This window comes from Carassius gibelio, chromosome A5, assembly GCF_023724105.1.
Source record: "Carassius gibelio isolate Cgi1373 ecotype wild population from Czech Republic chromosome A5, carGib1.2-hapl.c, whole genome shotgun sequence".
Classification (NCBI taxonomy): Eukaryota; Metazoa; Chordata; class Actinopteri; order Cypriniformes; family Cyprinidae; genus Carassius; species Carassius gibelio.
The window spans coordinates 14131263-14146404 of NC_068375.1; the positions used below are offsets into that span (position 1 = coordinate 14131263).

At 36.9% G+C, this 15142-nt stretch overlaps 1 protein-coding gene, 1 long non-coding RNA gene and 1 pseudogene across 4 annotated transcripts; 1 reads left to right on the plus strand and 2 right to left on the minus strand.

Annotated features, from left to right (window-relative positions):
• The first annotated feature begins 227 nt into the window (after window positions 1-227).
• On the plus strand, window positions 228-11488 carry LOC127995629 (DNA ligase 3). 3 transcript variants are annotated; one of them, XM_052591888.1, is made up of 21 exons: window positions 228-392; window positions 1797-2387; window positions 2490-2618; window positions 3142-3354; window positions 3452-3603; window positions 3707-3873; window positions 4998-5075; window positions 5151-5319; window positions 5503-5658; window positions 5769-5900; window positions 6506-6585; window positions 6730-6817; window positions 6989-7066; window positions 8223-8346; window positions 8439-8581; window positions 8674-8748; window positions 9027-9173; window positions 9941-10082; window positions 10199-10296; window positions 10808-10885; window positions 11105-11488. In XM_052591888.1, exons 2-21 carry the CDS (start codon window positions 1844-1846, stop codon window positions 11336-11338), a joined length of 3027 nt encoding a protein of 1008 aa, XP_052447848.1. In that variant the 5' UTR covers window positions 228-392; window positions 1797-1843; the 3' UTR covers window positions 11339-11488. The 3 variants fall into 3 exon arrangements, with proteins under 3 accessions (XP_052447848.1, XP_052447849.1, XP_052447847.1); XM_052591889.1 differs by having other exon boundaries at window positions 237-540; XM_052591887.1 differs by having other exon boundaries at window positions 237-471.
• A 928-nt stretch (window positions 11489-12416) lies between these two features.
• LOC128014954 (DNA repair protein RAD51 homolog 4-like) lies at window positions 12417-14626 on the minus strand (annotated as a pseudogene).
• Window positions 14627-14671: 45 nt separating this feature from the next.
• LOC127995666 (uncharacterized) lies at window positions 14672-15093 on the minus strand. The gene is made up of 2 exons (XR_008168610.1): window positions 15021-15093; window positions 14672-14874 (listed from the first exon to the last, which is right to left on the minus strand). It is a non-coding gene; the product is annotated as an uncharacterized LOC127995666 (long non-coding RNA).
• Window positions 15094-15142: the final 49 nt, after the last annotated feature.

The following is a 15142-nucleotide window of genomic DNA, read 5'->3' on the forward strand; positions in this document are numbered from 1 at the left end:
AGAGCCTCTTCAAAAAGTCAGGTTTTAATATGTGTAATTTTAAGATGTAGAACAAAACGTGGAATTCTTGTTTGCACAGGGAGTGTTAAAACCTTTAAAATATAAAGTCTACAGTCGAGTTTGAGAGCGCCCACCTTGGATTTGTGTCTAAAACAGGTCGATAATTGTTTTCAAAAATTAGTAATTAAAAAAACTGATATACGGTGCGCATGCGCACTGTACAGGAAACCACTTCCAAACAAAGAGGAAGCGCTCATGTGATTTAAAGGGAACCGCACACAATCCAGAATCGTGTTACTTTTTTTTGTGTACAATTTACACATTAGTAAATTGTTTTTGAAATGGAAATCCTTACGCAATGAGCCTGTGATCGTCTTGCAATGAAAACTGAGGTGAAACGTGATTGAGATGAGCTTCTGTATAATCTCTCACAGATCGCTGGTCGTATGGCTGCTGCATAATTCAGCTAAGGTTAGCATGTGAGCTAATACCAGGTCCATCAACAAAGCGACACATAAACAGAACCACTCAAATATAATTGTACGTGACTATTCTGTCTCGATCACATTACAGTTTCTGCACATTCTATTTGAGAATAACATTGGTAGTATTTTGTACTAAAGTTAGCTGAAGTTTTTATACTAAAATTGACTATTGTACACGCAGTGGAGTGGCCCATGTGCAAAGACATTTGTAACGTTACGCCCCCCAAACGTTATATAGACTAATGTGGGCTCCGACGCTCCTTATTTTATATATATATATATATATATATATATATATATATATATATATATATATATATATATATATATATATATATATATATATATATAATTTTTTATTTTTTTTTCTGAGGTAAATAACATTACACGAGTAACATTATCCACAATCTGTTTTATTGACTGTATGAATGCTTGGAAATAATTGTTTAATCTTTTAAGTCTATTCATTATTTGTAGGGCGCCAGCCACCCAATAATCGCAGTAAATGCGTTTTGTTACTTGTAATATAACTCAAATTCTATCTTTTAAATTGTTTTCCGCTCTTTAATGTGGCATCGTTGTATTCACCTCCGTTCGAGCAGCATGTGAATAAAGCATCTTGTTCCACTTTTCTATTAACTTCGTACGAGATAAATAAATAAAAAAAATCAGAACAACTTAATAATACGAATGTCTCATGTAGCTAATCAATCAAAATGTTTCGAAAATCGTCAGTAAAACAGCATGTGAAGAATCATAACAGGCGTTACGGAACATTTAACGTTACATTATTATTATTATTTTATTTTTGGAGTATGTGAAATTTTCGCTTTAATAAACTTTATTCACGCAATACAACAACTTTAGTCTAAAGTTTTTTTTGAGCAGTAAATCAGAATATTAGAAGAATTTCTGAAGGATTATGTGACAGCTGAAGATTGGAGTAATGATACCAAAAAAACATTTACATTTTTAAATATATTTAAATTTTAAATAGTAAAAGTATTTCACTATATATGTATGTATTTCTGTGTGTATTTTTGTTTGTGTGTGTATTTGTGATCTGTAGAGTTGCTATAACATTTTACAACATAGTCTACATATAAACATACACTCTACATAATGCAATGCACATGTTTGTTTGTGATCTGTAGAGTTTTAACATGTTATGGCTTAATATGTTATAAACTGAAATAAAAATATTTCAGTTTAGTTGCCACCTCACCAGCCTTTATTTAAAATACTAAGCTTGACATGCCCACACAACTCTGAATGCTGTTTAAGCACGAGCATTTTTTGTTTTTCTTGCAGAAATCACCTCTGCTGTGTAAGATGGAAACTCTCTTTTGCTGAACTTTATGCCCAGTCTTTGGCTTGGCAGGGCAGTAAGGACACTCAGCAGATCATCTCTGCCAAAGCTTTGTAAGGAAACTTCCTTCAGAGCAGCACTAAATCATCAGTCTCTCCAGTGCCCGAGGACTCTTATATTTTCGTGGGGCTTTGTGTCCAGCCCCAGTGGCATCTTTTTCTGTGTGCCACAAATTCGACAGTTTAGTCTCAGCTCCGGCTCTTATTTCCATGTTTCTTGGCCTGAGTGGCGAAGTGAACGACCAGTCATGGCAGAGCAGAGATACTGTGTGGAATATGCCAAACGTGGCACGGCTGGCTGCAAGAAATGCAAAGACAAGATCATGAAGGGGCTGGTCCGGATTGGCAAGATAGTGCCAAACCCTTTTAGTGAGTCTGCCGGGGAAATGAAGGAGTGGTACCATGTGAAGTGCATCTTCGAGAAGCTTGAGAAAGCGCGCGCCACCACAAAGAAGATCGATGACATCACAGAGCTGGAGGGGTGGGAGGAACTTCAGGACGAGGATAAACTGCTAATCAATAAACATGTTTCAGGTATTCAGCCACTGTTACCCCAAGCTTTGCTCTCCTTGTTTAGTTCAGATTAGATGTCATCGCAGACCTGACATATGCTGAGCAGTCTCTCTTCTCTAACAGATCTGGCAGCCAAAGCCAGTGCAACCCCAAAGAAGAAAGTGCAAGCAAAGTTAAACAACAGTGGGCAGCTGTCAGCACCGTTGGCTGATCCAACAGTCAATGCTCCTCGCAAGTTTTCTGGCTTCACAGGTACAACGCTAAGAGTGTTGCACAAAACAAAGATTTTTGTGTGTTGCTTTTGCATTTTGTAGTATACACTATAGTTCAAAGTTTGGGGTCCGTAATATATAATTATGTTTTTGAAAGTCTTTTATGCTCACTAAGGCTGTATTTATTTATAATATAAATAAATATATATTTATTTTTTTATTTTTTTATTTTTTCTATAAAGAAAAACCTGGAATTTCCAGCAGCCAATTTTAATATCCTCCAGAAATCCTTCTAATGCTGATTTGTTGCTCAAGAAACAATCTTCTTCTTAGACACTTCTTCTAAGTCTTTGTAGTCACTTAGTACTGTCTTGGTTTGAATTTGCATGGATGAGGAACAGATTGTCGTTCTTATTGTTGCCTTTTACAGAATGATTTGCCAACTTGCATTTAATTCTATTGATCCACCAAAGGACGGCAATGAAATTAAATGAAAATCTGTTATTTAATATGGCCGTGCTCTGCCAGCTTAATATAAGGTTTTAACACTCCTGTGTTCACAGCTACCAAGGCAGGTTCCTCTTCCTCCAGTCCTGGACCATCTCCAGCCAAACCCACTCAGGGTAGCGCTTTATCAGCTCAGCTGTGTGACCCCAACCATAAAGACTGCTTACTGCGGGAGTTCCGCAAACTTTGTGCCTTAGTCGCAGAGAAGTCTGGCTATAACGCCAAGACAGAGATCATCAGAGACTTCTTAATAAGAGGCTCTGGTGGAGGTAAGCATGGAAAATATAGGCCAACATTAACACCAATAGTGATGTCAAAAGGCATCTATTTTTTTTTCCTACTCATCTCCCTCTCACATCTTCACAGACAAATTCCGTGGAGATTTGTACCTGACAGTGAAGTTTCTCCTCCCAGGAGTAGTTAAGAATGTCTACAACCTCAATGACAAACAGATTGCCAAGCTTTTCAGCCGCATATTAAATTGCAGTCAGGATGAGATGGTGCAAGACTTGGAACAGGTTTGTTGTGACATTGAACACATTTCTTTTTTTCAAAATATGCAAGTTCTTTTGAGAAATATTTAACCTTTTTTCTTCATTGATCTTTATCGGCTTCATAAAGGGAGATGTTTCTGAGACGGTGAGGGTATTTTTCGAGCAGAGCAAGTTTTTCCCTCCATCAGCCAAGAGTCTTCTGACTATCCAAGAGGTGGATGCTTCGCTGAGCCGTCTATCCCAACTCACAAAGGAGGATGATCAGCAGGCAGAGCTGCAGGACATTGCTAAAAAGTAAGTTAAAAATCATATTTAAACTTAGGGCTGTCACGATAACAAATTTTGCTGGAAGATAAATTGTCCAAAAAAATTATCGCGATAAACGATAATATTGTCATTCTAAGACCAGTTTCAACTAATATAATGATAATGGCATAATAACGCAGGTACGCCTTTTCAAAGATCAATAACTTTTATTTTATTTTATGGTAGATTCAGAGCAAAAAATACCAACATGTTGACTTCGTGTGGTTTAAAATTAGTTAATTTTGTATGTTATATTATGTTTAAACGCCAGTAAGGGATGCTCATATTGACCGTTTAACCGTTAACCGAAAGTAAACATTTTGACCGATGAGGGGGCCATTCACATATCGCGTAATTTTTTTTGTGCTCAAGTTCCTTATTTCAAATGCGGTATGCACGCTCATAATGGAAGTGAGACGGTGCGATGCGCTCGTTTTTTTCCAGGCACATCCACCCCACATCTAGTAAAAAACAATAGCTTTTCAGAATGATGCAAGCGCACCAGGTCGTGTGAAAGGAACCAACTCAATCAGCTTCCTTCGGGGGTGAAACACTGCAGAGTTTTTTACTTTTCTTCGAAAATTAATCTTGTAGCAGAGTTACAGGAGGCTTAGCAACGACAGACGCCTCAGGAGCGCAACTGCCCGAGCGCTTTGGAAAGAAGGAGAAAACAACGCGTGTTGCGTTGACACACACATCCACACGCCTACAGACATATTTAGCTGAGCAAGCCAAATGAAGCGAGCGAAAAGTAGGCCCATTTTGAGAGAAAACGAAGTTACTTGCAAAATTGCTACGCGATATTAAAATAAAGCAGTAGTGCAAGTACAATGCTGTATCACTTGAGACGAGAACATCCACAAGCTAATGAAAGGCACTACCCAAAGCTGGTCACTTTAGCGAGACGTTATCTCTTTATTTCCGGGACATCTGTGCCATCGGAGAAAAAATTGTCGAGTTATTTATTTTTTAATTGTGCAATTAATTGATTTAACGACTATCGCGACAGGCCTATTTACACTTTGATTTGATAAAATTCATATTAAAAAAAAAAATGTTTTCCATTTGTTTGAATTTTAAAAAGAGCTTAACTTGTGTTTCTTGATTTCCAGGTGCACCGGAAATGATTTGAAGTGTTACATTCGTTTGGTCAAACATGATCTGAAAATCAACTCGGGGGCTAAACATGTGTAAGTGATGCTAGCAAATGGTACCTAAAGGCATTGTTTATTCTGTCTTACTCAGTGGGACGTTTCTTTTATCAGTTTGGATGCTGTGGACCCCAACGCTTATGATGCCTTCAAAGCCTCCCGTAACCTTGGTGATGTAATTGACCGGGTGCTAAGGAACCAACAGGACGCATCTAATGGGACAGGGCCCAGAAAGATCCTCAGCGTGGAGGCGTCTCTGATGACCCCCGTACAGCCAATGCTGGTCTGAATCCCTGTTGCTCTTAAAATGGATAGTTCACCCAAAAATTAAACTTCTGTCATCTATTCATCCTTGTGTTGTTCCAAACCTGCATGAATTACTTTCTCCTGAACATAAAAGAGGATATTTTGAAATTTTGGGGTATTTTATCAATTGCTTGTTTGAATTAGTTTTTTAATTTTGTAGGCAGAAGCATGTAAGTCCATTGAGTATGCCATGAAGAAGTGTCCTAATGGGATGTATTCTGAGATCAAGTATGATGGTGAGCGTGTGCAGGTCCATAAGAACGGCAATCACTTCAGTTACTTCAGTCGAAGTCTCAAACCAGTACTCCCACACAAGGTCAGGACCTCCCGTTGTTTAGCTCTTCAAATCAAATGCCATGAGATATGTTTATATGCATGTTTAAAACCATTCAAATCTTTGTTAAAGAGTTTGATTTTCTCCCACAGGTGGCCCATTTTAAAGATTTCATACCGCAGGCGTTTCCCGGTGGCCATAGCATGATCCTTGATGCTGAAGTTCTTCTTATTGATACAAAGACTAGCAAACCACTGCCTTTTGGGACTCTTGGAGTACACAAGGTACACCAGAAAACAATATGTTTTGGATGTTCTGTAACAGATTAGTTATATATATATATCTAAACTGGCATTATTTACTCATTCTCGTGTAATTTCAAACTTGACTTTCATTCATATGTGAATGGATGCTGTTTTAAAAAAAAGTCACAAATGAATCCATGTAGACTAAAATGAAGTAGAACATTAATATTGTCAAATATTTTTGTAATTTAAGTAACTGGTGTCTGTTTTAATGTTTTAAAATGTAATTTATTCCTGTGATGATAAAGCTGAATATCAGCGTCGTTGCTTCATTCTTCAGTGTCACATGATCTTTCAGAAATCATAATATTTATACTACTCGTAATGCTACTTATTAAAATATTTATATACAAATGTATTTATTAAGATTCAGATTTTCATTTTATATTGACACTTTTGTTCAAGTTTATTTTTTGCTGAATAGAAAAACAGTATATATTTGAAATAAATCTTTTGCAAAATTACAAGTGTCTTTACTGATACTTTTGATTAATTTAATGTATGCTTGCTGAAAAAAATAAAAAAATAAAAAATAAATATTTATTTATTATTATTATTATTATTTTTTTATTATTTTTTTTTAGAAAGCAGCTTTCCAGGATGCCCAAGTGGGTCTGTTCGTGTTCGACTGCATTTATTTTAATGGTATCAGTCTCATGGACAAGTGAGTCAACCTAAATTAATGCCTTTTTTTCTTCAATATTCTGAATGTTATTGCAGGTTTTAGAGAACAACATTTATATTAAAGGTTGGGTGATATTTTTAATATAAGACTTGATGATGATGATGATCTGGTGGTGTTTTCCAGGCCTCTCTGTGAGAGAAGAAAGTTTCTCCATGACAATATGGTGGAAGTTCCTAACAGGATTCTTATCTCAGAAATGAAGCATGTCACGGTCAGTTCTGCAGTGCTTTTGTTTTTCTTTCTCTACCCATGATGCATATATTCTCAGTGTTCAAGGAAGCACAGAAATGTGTAGGCAGGTCAAGTTAATTAAAGGTTGGTGTTATGATAAGACTTCAGGGTGGATGGTTTTTATAAAGCCAATGCCATTGTGTCCCAACAGAGAGCTGCTGACCTGGCAGAAATGATCACACGTGTCATCAGGGAAGGACTGGAGGGGTTGGTTCTGAAGGATATCAAGGTATGTTGGCTATGTTCTGAATGTAATACTAGCATTCTGCCTACTGAAGTACTAGAAATGGTATGCTGTAAGATTCACAGGCCTTCATACATACAAGACAAATGCTCAGTTTGAACCGCTGCTGTTATATAAAACTGTAACTTGGTGGCATTCATGAAAAGAGTGTTTTGCTCAGTGTCATTTGATTAGCAAAGAAAGAATCTGAAACTGGCTCTCTCGTCTCTTTTTACGCATTGGTCTGAACGGACAAATCACATGTGAAAACTAGACCAAATATTTGTGCTGTGAACAGTCCTTTTATACATCAAGTGGCATCCAATTACTGTTTAGGAAATAAAGATGTTGCAGTTGTAACCTGGTTTGTGTGGCGAGTCAAAAATCTAAGCAGTATGGTCAGATGGATGCTTAAATCATGGTTGCGTGCGGAGAAAAACATAATAAAGCTAGGCTATATATAGCAAATGAATAGGCCTGTACGATAAATATATATTTTACCTGAATAATAAATACATAATAAATACATAAAAAAATACGAAAATGAATGAAAAACGAGTTTCGGTTCATTTTTGTGCTGCGTGAAAGGAAACAGATGGCAGAAAGCAGCATCCTATTTTTCTTTGGCTTATATTACGGACAAAGATTTAGTTTTTATTGTGAATGTACACAAAGGCAAACCTCTTACAATTCTTATTATCTTTAAGACTATTAGAAGTTGCTTCCACTGTTAGAATGAAAAAAAAATCAAATGATTTCACCAGCGCCGCATGCGCACAAAAAGTTAAGCTTTGCTACCTTGAAAATGCAGCCTGTTTATTACAATAATAAAGTACAGTCAGTCAAACATGGAAAAAAAAAACACTGCTCCCTTAAATATGTAATAAAATCTGTGCTGATAAGTGTCATCACCGTAGCACCATGGTGTCATGCAAAACATTTTGTTTTACGTGAATCTTGGAATGCTAGTGAAGTAGGCTATAATAAATATTAATTTGACATTCAAATACATACTGTAAATTAATTAGTAGTTTAATAAGCTCATGTTTGAATTTAACAGCTGCCAAAAATCCAAGAATTCTGACAGCTCATTGGCTCCAGATGAAAAAGTGTAGTACTTCTGTGTCTGTTAAGTCTCTTCATGGCTTAATTACTCTTGCAGGGATATTATGAACCAGGCAAACGGCACTGGTTGAAGGTGAAGAAGGACTATCTGAATGAAGGAGCAATGGCAGACACCGCTGACCTTGTGGTGCTTGGAGCTTTCTATGGGAAAGGCTCAAATGGTCAGTATCTCAGTCCAATCCGAATGGTTTTAAATAATAACTAAACTTCAGAGCCATAACAGTTTTGAAATATTTGTTTTTCTGTATGTCAGGTGGAATTATGTCCAGTTTCCTCATGGGATGCTATGACCCAGAATCCAAGAAGTGGTGCACTGTGACCAAGTGTTCAGGAGGCTATGACGACGCCACATTAGCCAGATTACAGAAGGAGTTGGACGTAATTAAAATTGGCAAGGTAAATCTTATGATTTAATCAGTAGCACCTCCATTGCCATATGAGATTTATAAAAGCTTCATGATAGTTTACTATCCATCTCGCTATCACAGGATCCAAGCAAGATCCCAGGATGGTTGAAGATCGTCAAGAACTATTACCCAGATTTCGTTATCCGAGATCCAGGAGTAAGACTCTTCCTAATATGACCGAAGGGATGCTGGATGTTATGTGCTTGTAATGTGAAATGAGCTTGCTGAGACTCTGTTAAAAGCCTGGTTACAGTTGAATGTGTGATGGCAATGAAGGAACTTTATTGGCTTATCTCTTTAACTCAGATGAATGTGTTTAATAGACTGTACAAAACTCAAATGTTTAAGATGTTTGTACTGAAATGAAACTCTAGTGGCTTGTGTTGTGTGTTGAACTATAAGGAGTAATATATCCCATTTGTCAATGCTTGCAGAAAGCACCAGTTTGGGAAATAACAGGAGCAGAGTTTTCCAAATCAGAAATGCACACTGCAGATGGCATATCCATTCGCTTCCCGCGATGCACTCGAATGCGAGACGACAAGGATTGGAAGACTGCCACTAACCTTCAGCAGCTCAAGGTACCCTTGATCGTAAAATGATATTTTGCATATTTGTATGCATGTTGCATATGCAACAAGGAAATTGTAGGATGTGCCATCAAGAGTTTCAAAGATAATGTTACATGTGTCATTTCAAACCAATCTTTTCGTAGCATGATGAAATTGATAAATTTTATTCATTCATTTAGCAGACGCTTTAATCCAAAGCGATTTACAAATGAGGACAGTGGAAGCAATCCAAAACAACAAAAAGAGCAATGATATATATAAGTGATATAACAAGTCTCAGTTAGGTTAACACAGTACACGTAGCATGGGCTTTTAAATAATATAATAAATAAAAGAAACAGAATTAAAAAAAGAATAGAGCAAGCTAGTGTTAGAGGTCTTTACACACACACACACACACAATTGCATAATAAATGAAAAGAAAATAGAATTCAAAAAGATTAGAAAGGTAGTTAGATGTTTTTTAAACAATAGAATTAGAATATTGAGTGATAAAGTTAGAGGGTCAAATAAAGATGGAAGAGATGTGTTCTAAGCCGATTCTTGAAGATGGCTAAAGACTCAGCTACTTGGATTGAGTTGGGGAGGTCATTCTACCAGGAGGGAACATTAAACTTTAAAAGTCTGTAAAAGTGACTTTGTGTTTCTTTGGGATGGCACAGTCAAGCGACATTCACTTGCAGAATGCAAGCTTCTAGAGGGCACATAAGTCAAATATTACACATTAGATACAAATATTGTATCCTTTTATTATTATTAATTTATTTGTTTTGCAGGAGCTGTATCGTATTTCAAAGGAGAACTGTGATTTTGAGGTGACAGCTGGTCCGTCCAAAAGTAGCCGAAATGACAAGAGCTCCTCAGGAGGCGAGAGTGGAGGAAGCTCTCCTTCTGCATCTTCCACAGCTATCAAGACCAGTAAGAGTTCACCATGAACAGATCCTGTTTAGTCTATAGTTGTCAGATGTGATGCTTGCACCATGCAAGTACCATTTAAAAAGTTCCTACATTCTGTGATTGTTCCAACTGTTCAGAAAACGGTCATACTCCCAAAGCAAAGGCAGTGAAAACCGAATCATCTTCACCAGCAGTTAAGAGGAAATTACCCACAGAGAAACAAGATGCCAAGAAGGTTTGTTATTTGATGAACCCATATACTGTATACAATACTGTTCAAAAGTTTACGATCATTAAGATTTGGGGGTTTTTTTTGTTTTTGAAAAAAGTCTCTTATGCTCACTAAGGCTATTTGATCAGTAATGCAGTAAAACAGCAGTATTTTGAGAGATTATATTAAAATATAAGTTATTTTAAATTGCAGTATTTTAAAATGTAATTTATTCCTGTAATAGCAAAGCTTAATAGTCAGCAGGGATTACTGTAGTCTTCAGTTTCACATGATCCTCCAGAAGTCATTTTAATATGATTATTTGATGCTAAGAGCATGTTTTTCATTATTATTAATGTTGAAAACAATTGTGCTGGTTGCTTACTGATCTGAGCTTAACTTACTGACCCTAAACTTTTAAACGCCAGCATGTTTTCTTTAAACTCAGGCTTAATCTGTCATGCCATGTCATAGTTCATTTATCCATTATTAGATCATTTCTCAGCTCAAACCCTGTGATCTTTTTTTATTTCAGATAAAAACAGAACCTGTTCACAGCAATGAACAAAGCAAATTGCAGACCATTCAAACAACTGACCCAAAGAATGAAAAGGTTTTGTACTTAAAAGGAATAATTCACCCAAAAATAATAATACAAAAAGACCATCATTAACATTATTTTTTTCAAAGTATCTTCATTAGTTTTCTTTATAAAAATATGAGGTGTGAGTAAATGACAGAACTCTATTTACTTTTAAAGCTAAATCTAAAGGGGGTAATTTTTTCAGTATCATACTTAATCAACACTAATACCCTTGTCATCTTCCTGCAGACACTACTGGACATTTTCACAGGTGTGAAGCTCTACCTCCCAGAGTCCTTGCAGGACTTTGAAAAGCTTCGGCGCTATTTCCTAGCATACGATGGAGATCTGGTGCCTGAGTATGACTCTGTTTCAGCCACACATTCACTGGGAGAGCCAGAGGACGATGGTCTGGTCCAGAGGGTCACCTCCAACTGGATCTGGGAATGCATCCGAAAGAGGAGGGTGGTCCCTCCCAGCTGAACGAGGCAGAGAGACTGCTGGAAGGACACTACCACAAACCTCAGGCATTTTGTCCTATAATGGTATTGTTCATTACAGAACATCAAACCTATTTCATCAGACCTGCAGCTACAGCAGTAATGCTGCTAAATTAAAAATTTTTAAAAAGTGTCCCAAATTCATGTTTTTGTTTGCTTTACCACATTGTGGTATCTCACACACACTAGAAAACTGTCAGTTTAATAGCTATTCAAGTTGGTTTTGCATATTTGTAATTTGTAAACTGTTTTCAATGTCATTGACTGGTGCGTTTCATAAGCATATTCTTGAAGGAGGTCAATAAGTGTAATCATTTTGATGAGTTCATCATGATACAGTGCCATTTATCTGTTTTGAAAAGGATGTTTGTATGCTCTTGGGCACAGGACGAGTGATTAACAATACAATAGTAACAGCCACAAGGCATGACTGTGCAATGAGTAATCATGTTGAGTAAATTGGGTAAGAGCCCTCTAGCTTAGTAATGGTAGTTGTGTGTCATTTCAACTGTTCCAATCATTCTAATTAAAACAAGCCTTTTATGCACAAAGAAACTGATTTGTGCCTGAATCGAGTCAGTCTAGCATGCAACAGGGAACCACAGTTCTGTTCTCCAATATGAGTGTTTGGGTAATTGAGTGTCTGTATAACATTAGGACTATTTTAAGCATTGGATTTTTTTTTTCTCCTTGTCTAATCAGGAAGGTACACTCAGTAATGTTTGGAGTTGTACTGACACACAGAGGTGAGATGCAGAATAATGCAAAAATGTATTTTGTTTTTCCATTGAAAATGGTTAGTGGGGTTCATTTTTACTGTTGGTACTGATATAAGTTACTCATTTCCCAGTTTAATTTAGAAAATAAAAAAGGTGGCAACATAATGCAAATGTTTCTAACCAAAAAAAAAAAAAAAAAAAAAAAGCAAGTACTTTTTGACTTAATTAAACAGAACATTAAATTAAAAATAATAATAATAATTATCACTTCTGTTTTTCTGACCACAACAGAATTTTTTCGTAGAAATAATATACATATTTACACTGATTCTAAATATACCTCTTATATAGACTGTTTAAAATCAAAACGACAGTCATTGGTATTGTCACTGAAAACACCAAGTGGAATTTTGTCAAGGTTTACTTCTTTCCTCTAGTTTCCTCTTATCTGAAATAGAGGTTCTCCTCTCCTCTCGCACCCCAAACCATCACTGCCTGTGGAAACTTTACAAGCAATGTGGACTGTGTGTGCCTCTCCTCTCTTCCTCCAGACTCTGGGACCCTGATTTCCAAAGGAAATGCTAAATTTACTTTCATCAGAGAACATAACTTTGGACCACTCAGCAGCAGTCCAGTCCTTTTTGTCTTTAGACACTTCTGACCCTGTCTGTTGTTCAAGAGTGGCTTGACACAAGGAATGCAACAGCTAAAACCCATGTCTTGCATATGTCTGTGTGTAGTGGTTCTTGAAGCACTGACTCCAGCTGCAGTCCACTCTTTGTGAATCTCCCCCACATTTTTGAATGGTTTTTGTTTCACAATCCTCTCCAGGGTGCAGTTATCCCTATTGCATGTACACTTTTTTTTTTCCTAACACATCTTCCACATCTAACTTTCCTTCCCTTTGCCTCTCTATTAATGTGCTTGGACACAGAGCTCTGTGAACAGCTAGCCTCTTTTGCAATGACCTTTTGTGTCTTGCCCTCATTGTGTAAGGTGTCAATGGTCATCGTTTGGATAACTGTCAAGTCAGCAGTCTTCCCTATGATTATGTAGCCTACAGAACTAGACTGAGAGACCATTTAAAGGCCTTTGCAGGTGTCTTATGTTAATTAGCTGATTAGAGTGTATATAGCGGATAGCAATATATATGAACTCTTCCAGGTCTGGAAACAACCATTTAAAAATTTTGAAAATATTTCCAGGTTTTCCCTAACAGGAAATAGAAAGATGCATACCAGTACAGCAATGTTGAAGTCTTTGGCGATCATCTTCATCTCCCCTGCAGCTTGCATCAGCAAGGACATACCTGATGCAAAGCAGCAGCACTGTGACATTTAATTGCATAAGATGCTAATTAGAACAGAACTTTATGATAGAGTATTATGCAATACTGTAAACAAATACCCTCGTTCTGTTTCCCTCCGAGCATGGATGAGAGCACAGCAGAAACTGAATCCACCATCAGGGCTTAGACTGAACCACCTCCAACAGTCGCCTAGGGCACATTCAAGAGTGCTTTAACCAATAACCTAATCAACTGATCTTTACAAATAATAATACTTACCTTCTGAAGGCCATTCGATCTCAGAGTTTGAAGACATGCAAGCAAAGAGAAGACCTCAAATACTCTGAACACCTTGATTTTTTTTTTATTTTATTTTTTCCTCCATCTGTATATTGAAAAGGAAAGGACGTAACTTCTGTAGCACAGTATGGTACAATACAATATAGTTTAAAAGAATCAACATTGGCACCAATGCTGTTCATTAGCAATAGCTGAACAAACAATATGTCACTTGCTTTAGCAAGCACTACTATGAAATGACACTCATCACCTGCTCCTCCATATTAGGGGTCTTGGATTGTAGCATCTGAAGCAGTCAGTTTGCACACATACCCCCTTTTGTGTCAATGTAAAACACAGACTGCTTCAGCTGGTGGCATATATTAATTGCAACACTAAAACACCTACAAAGTGACTGAGAGACACACAGAGTATTATTGAACATGGGTAATGGGTAATGTTTTCTTGCTAAATAAAAGCATTAATTAAAAAAAAAAAAAAAAAAAAAAAAAATATATATATATATATATATATATATATATATATATATATATATATATATATATATATATATATACATACACTGACCCCAAACTATTCTATTCTGCATTAAATTCTATTATATTATGTTACGAATCCTCCACATATATGTGTGGGACCTGGGATTGCCGGTGGACAATATTGCTGTGGGGCTCAAGAGCTCCTCATAGAGATCATCTCCGGAGATGGGAGAGCTGTGTACTGAGCCAAGAGCACACACCAAACAGCTACTACAGCCTAAAAGATAACGTGGACAGTTTTTAGTAATTCAACTTTGTTGAGTTTAGTTACACTGATGGATAGAGGTAAATAAAGGTGAGGCTGAATAGATGTTAGCTGAAGTAAGAAATTGGCACACTAAAAACAAAGTCATTAAACATACCTTGTAAGACAATTAACACTTTTGTGCAAGTTCTTCTGGGTTACATGAGACAAAGTCCTCAACTAAAAGAATTTAATGTGTATTGATTGAACGTGTATTGTTACAAGGGCACAGGAAGTTATGTAGTAAAGAAAACTTTAATTCCCACAATGGGCAATAGTGCTTGAGGAGTACTTCAGTAAATAGTCCTCTCATTATTCATGCATGCCGTTCCAAACTGCTGGTATTTACATCTAGAGTGAGCACCCTCAGTATTGGTGCCCCTCAAAGGTGCGTGCTGTCCCCGCTTCTCTCAAGATCACCATGACTCCCTAGACAGAGTTTTAAGCACACAATGGACAACAATGTTAATAAACGAGATAATAAGAACGCTACGTTAAACATCTAATAAACAAAATACTTGATCTTTTTTTTATCAGATAGCTAGAAAACCCATCAACGGACTTATGTTCCTCACATCAGGTTTCTCCTGGGTGTCTTTACATACTAAGAGACGTCTTCATGACTTTTTATTGCTGCCCGCCACATTTCAACACCAGTCAGCGATCAGCGTAATTGACAGGTGAACCGTCCAATCAC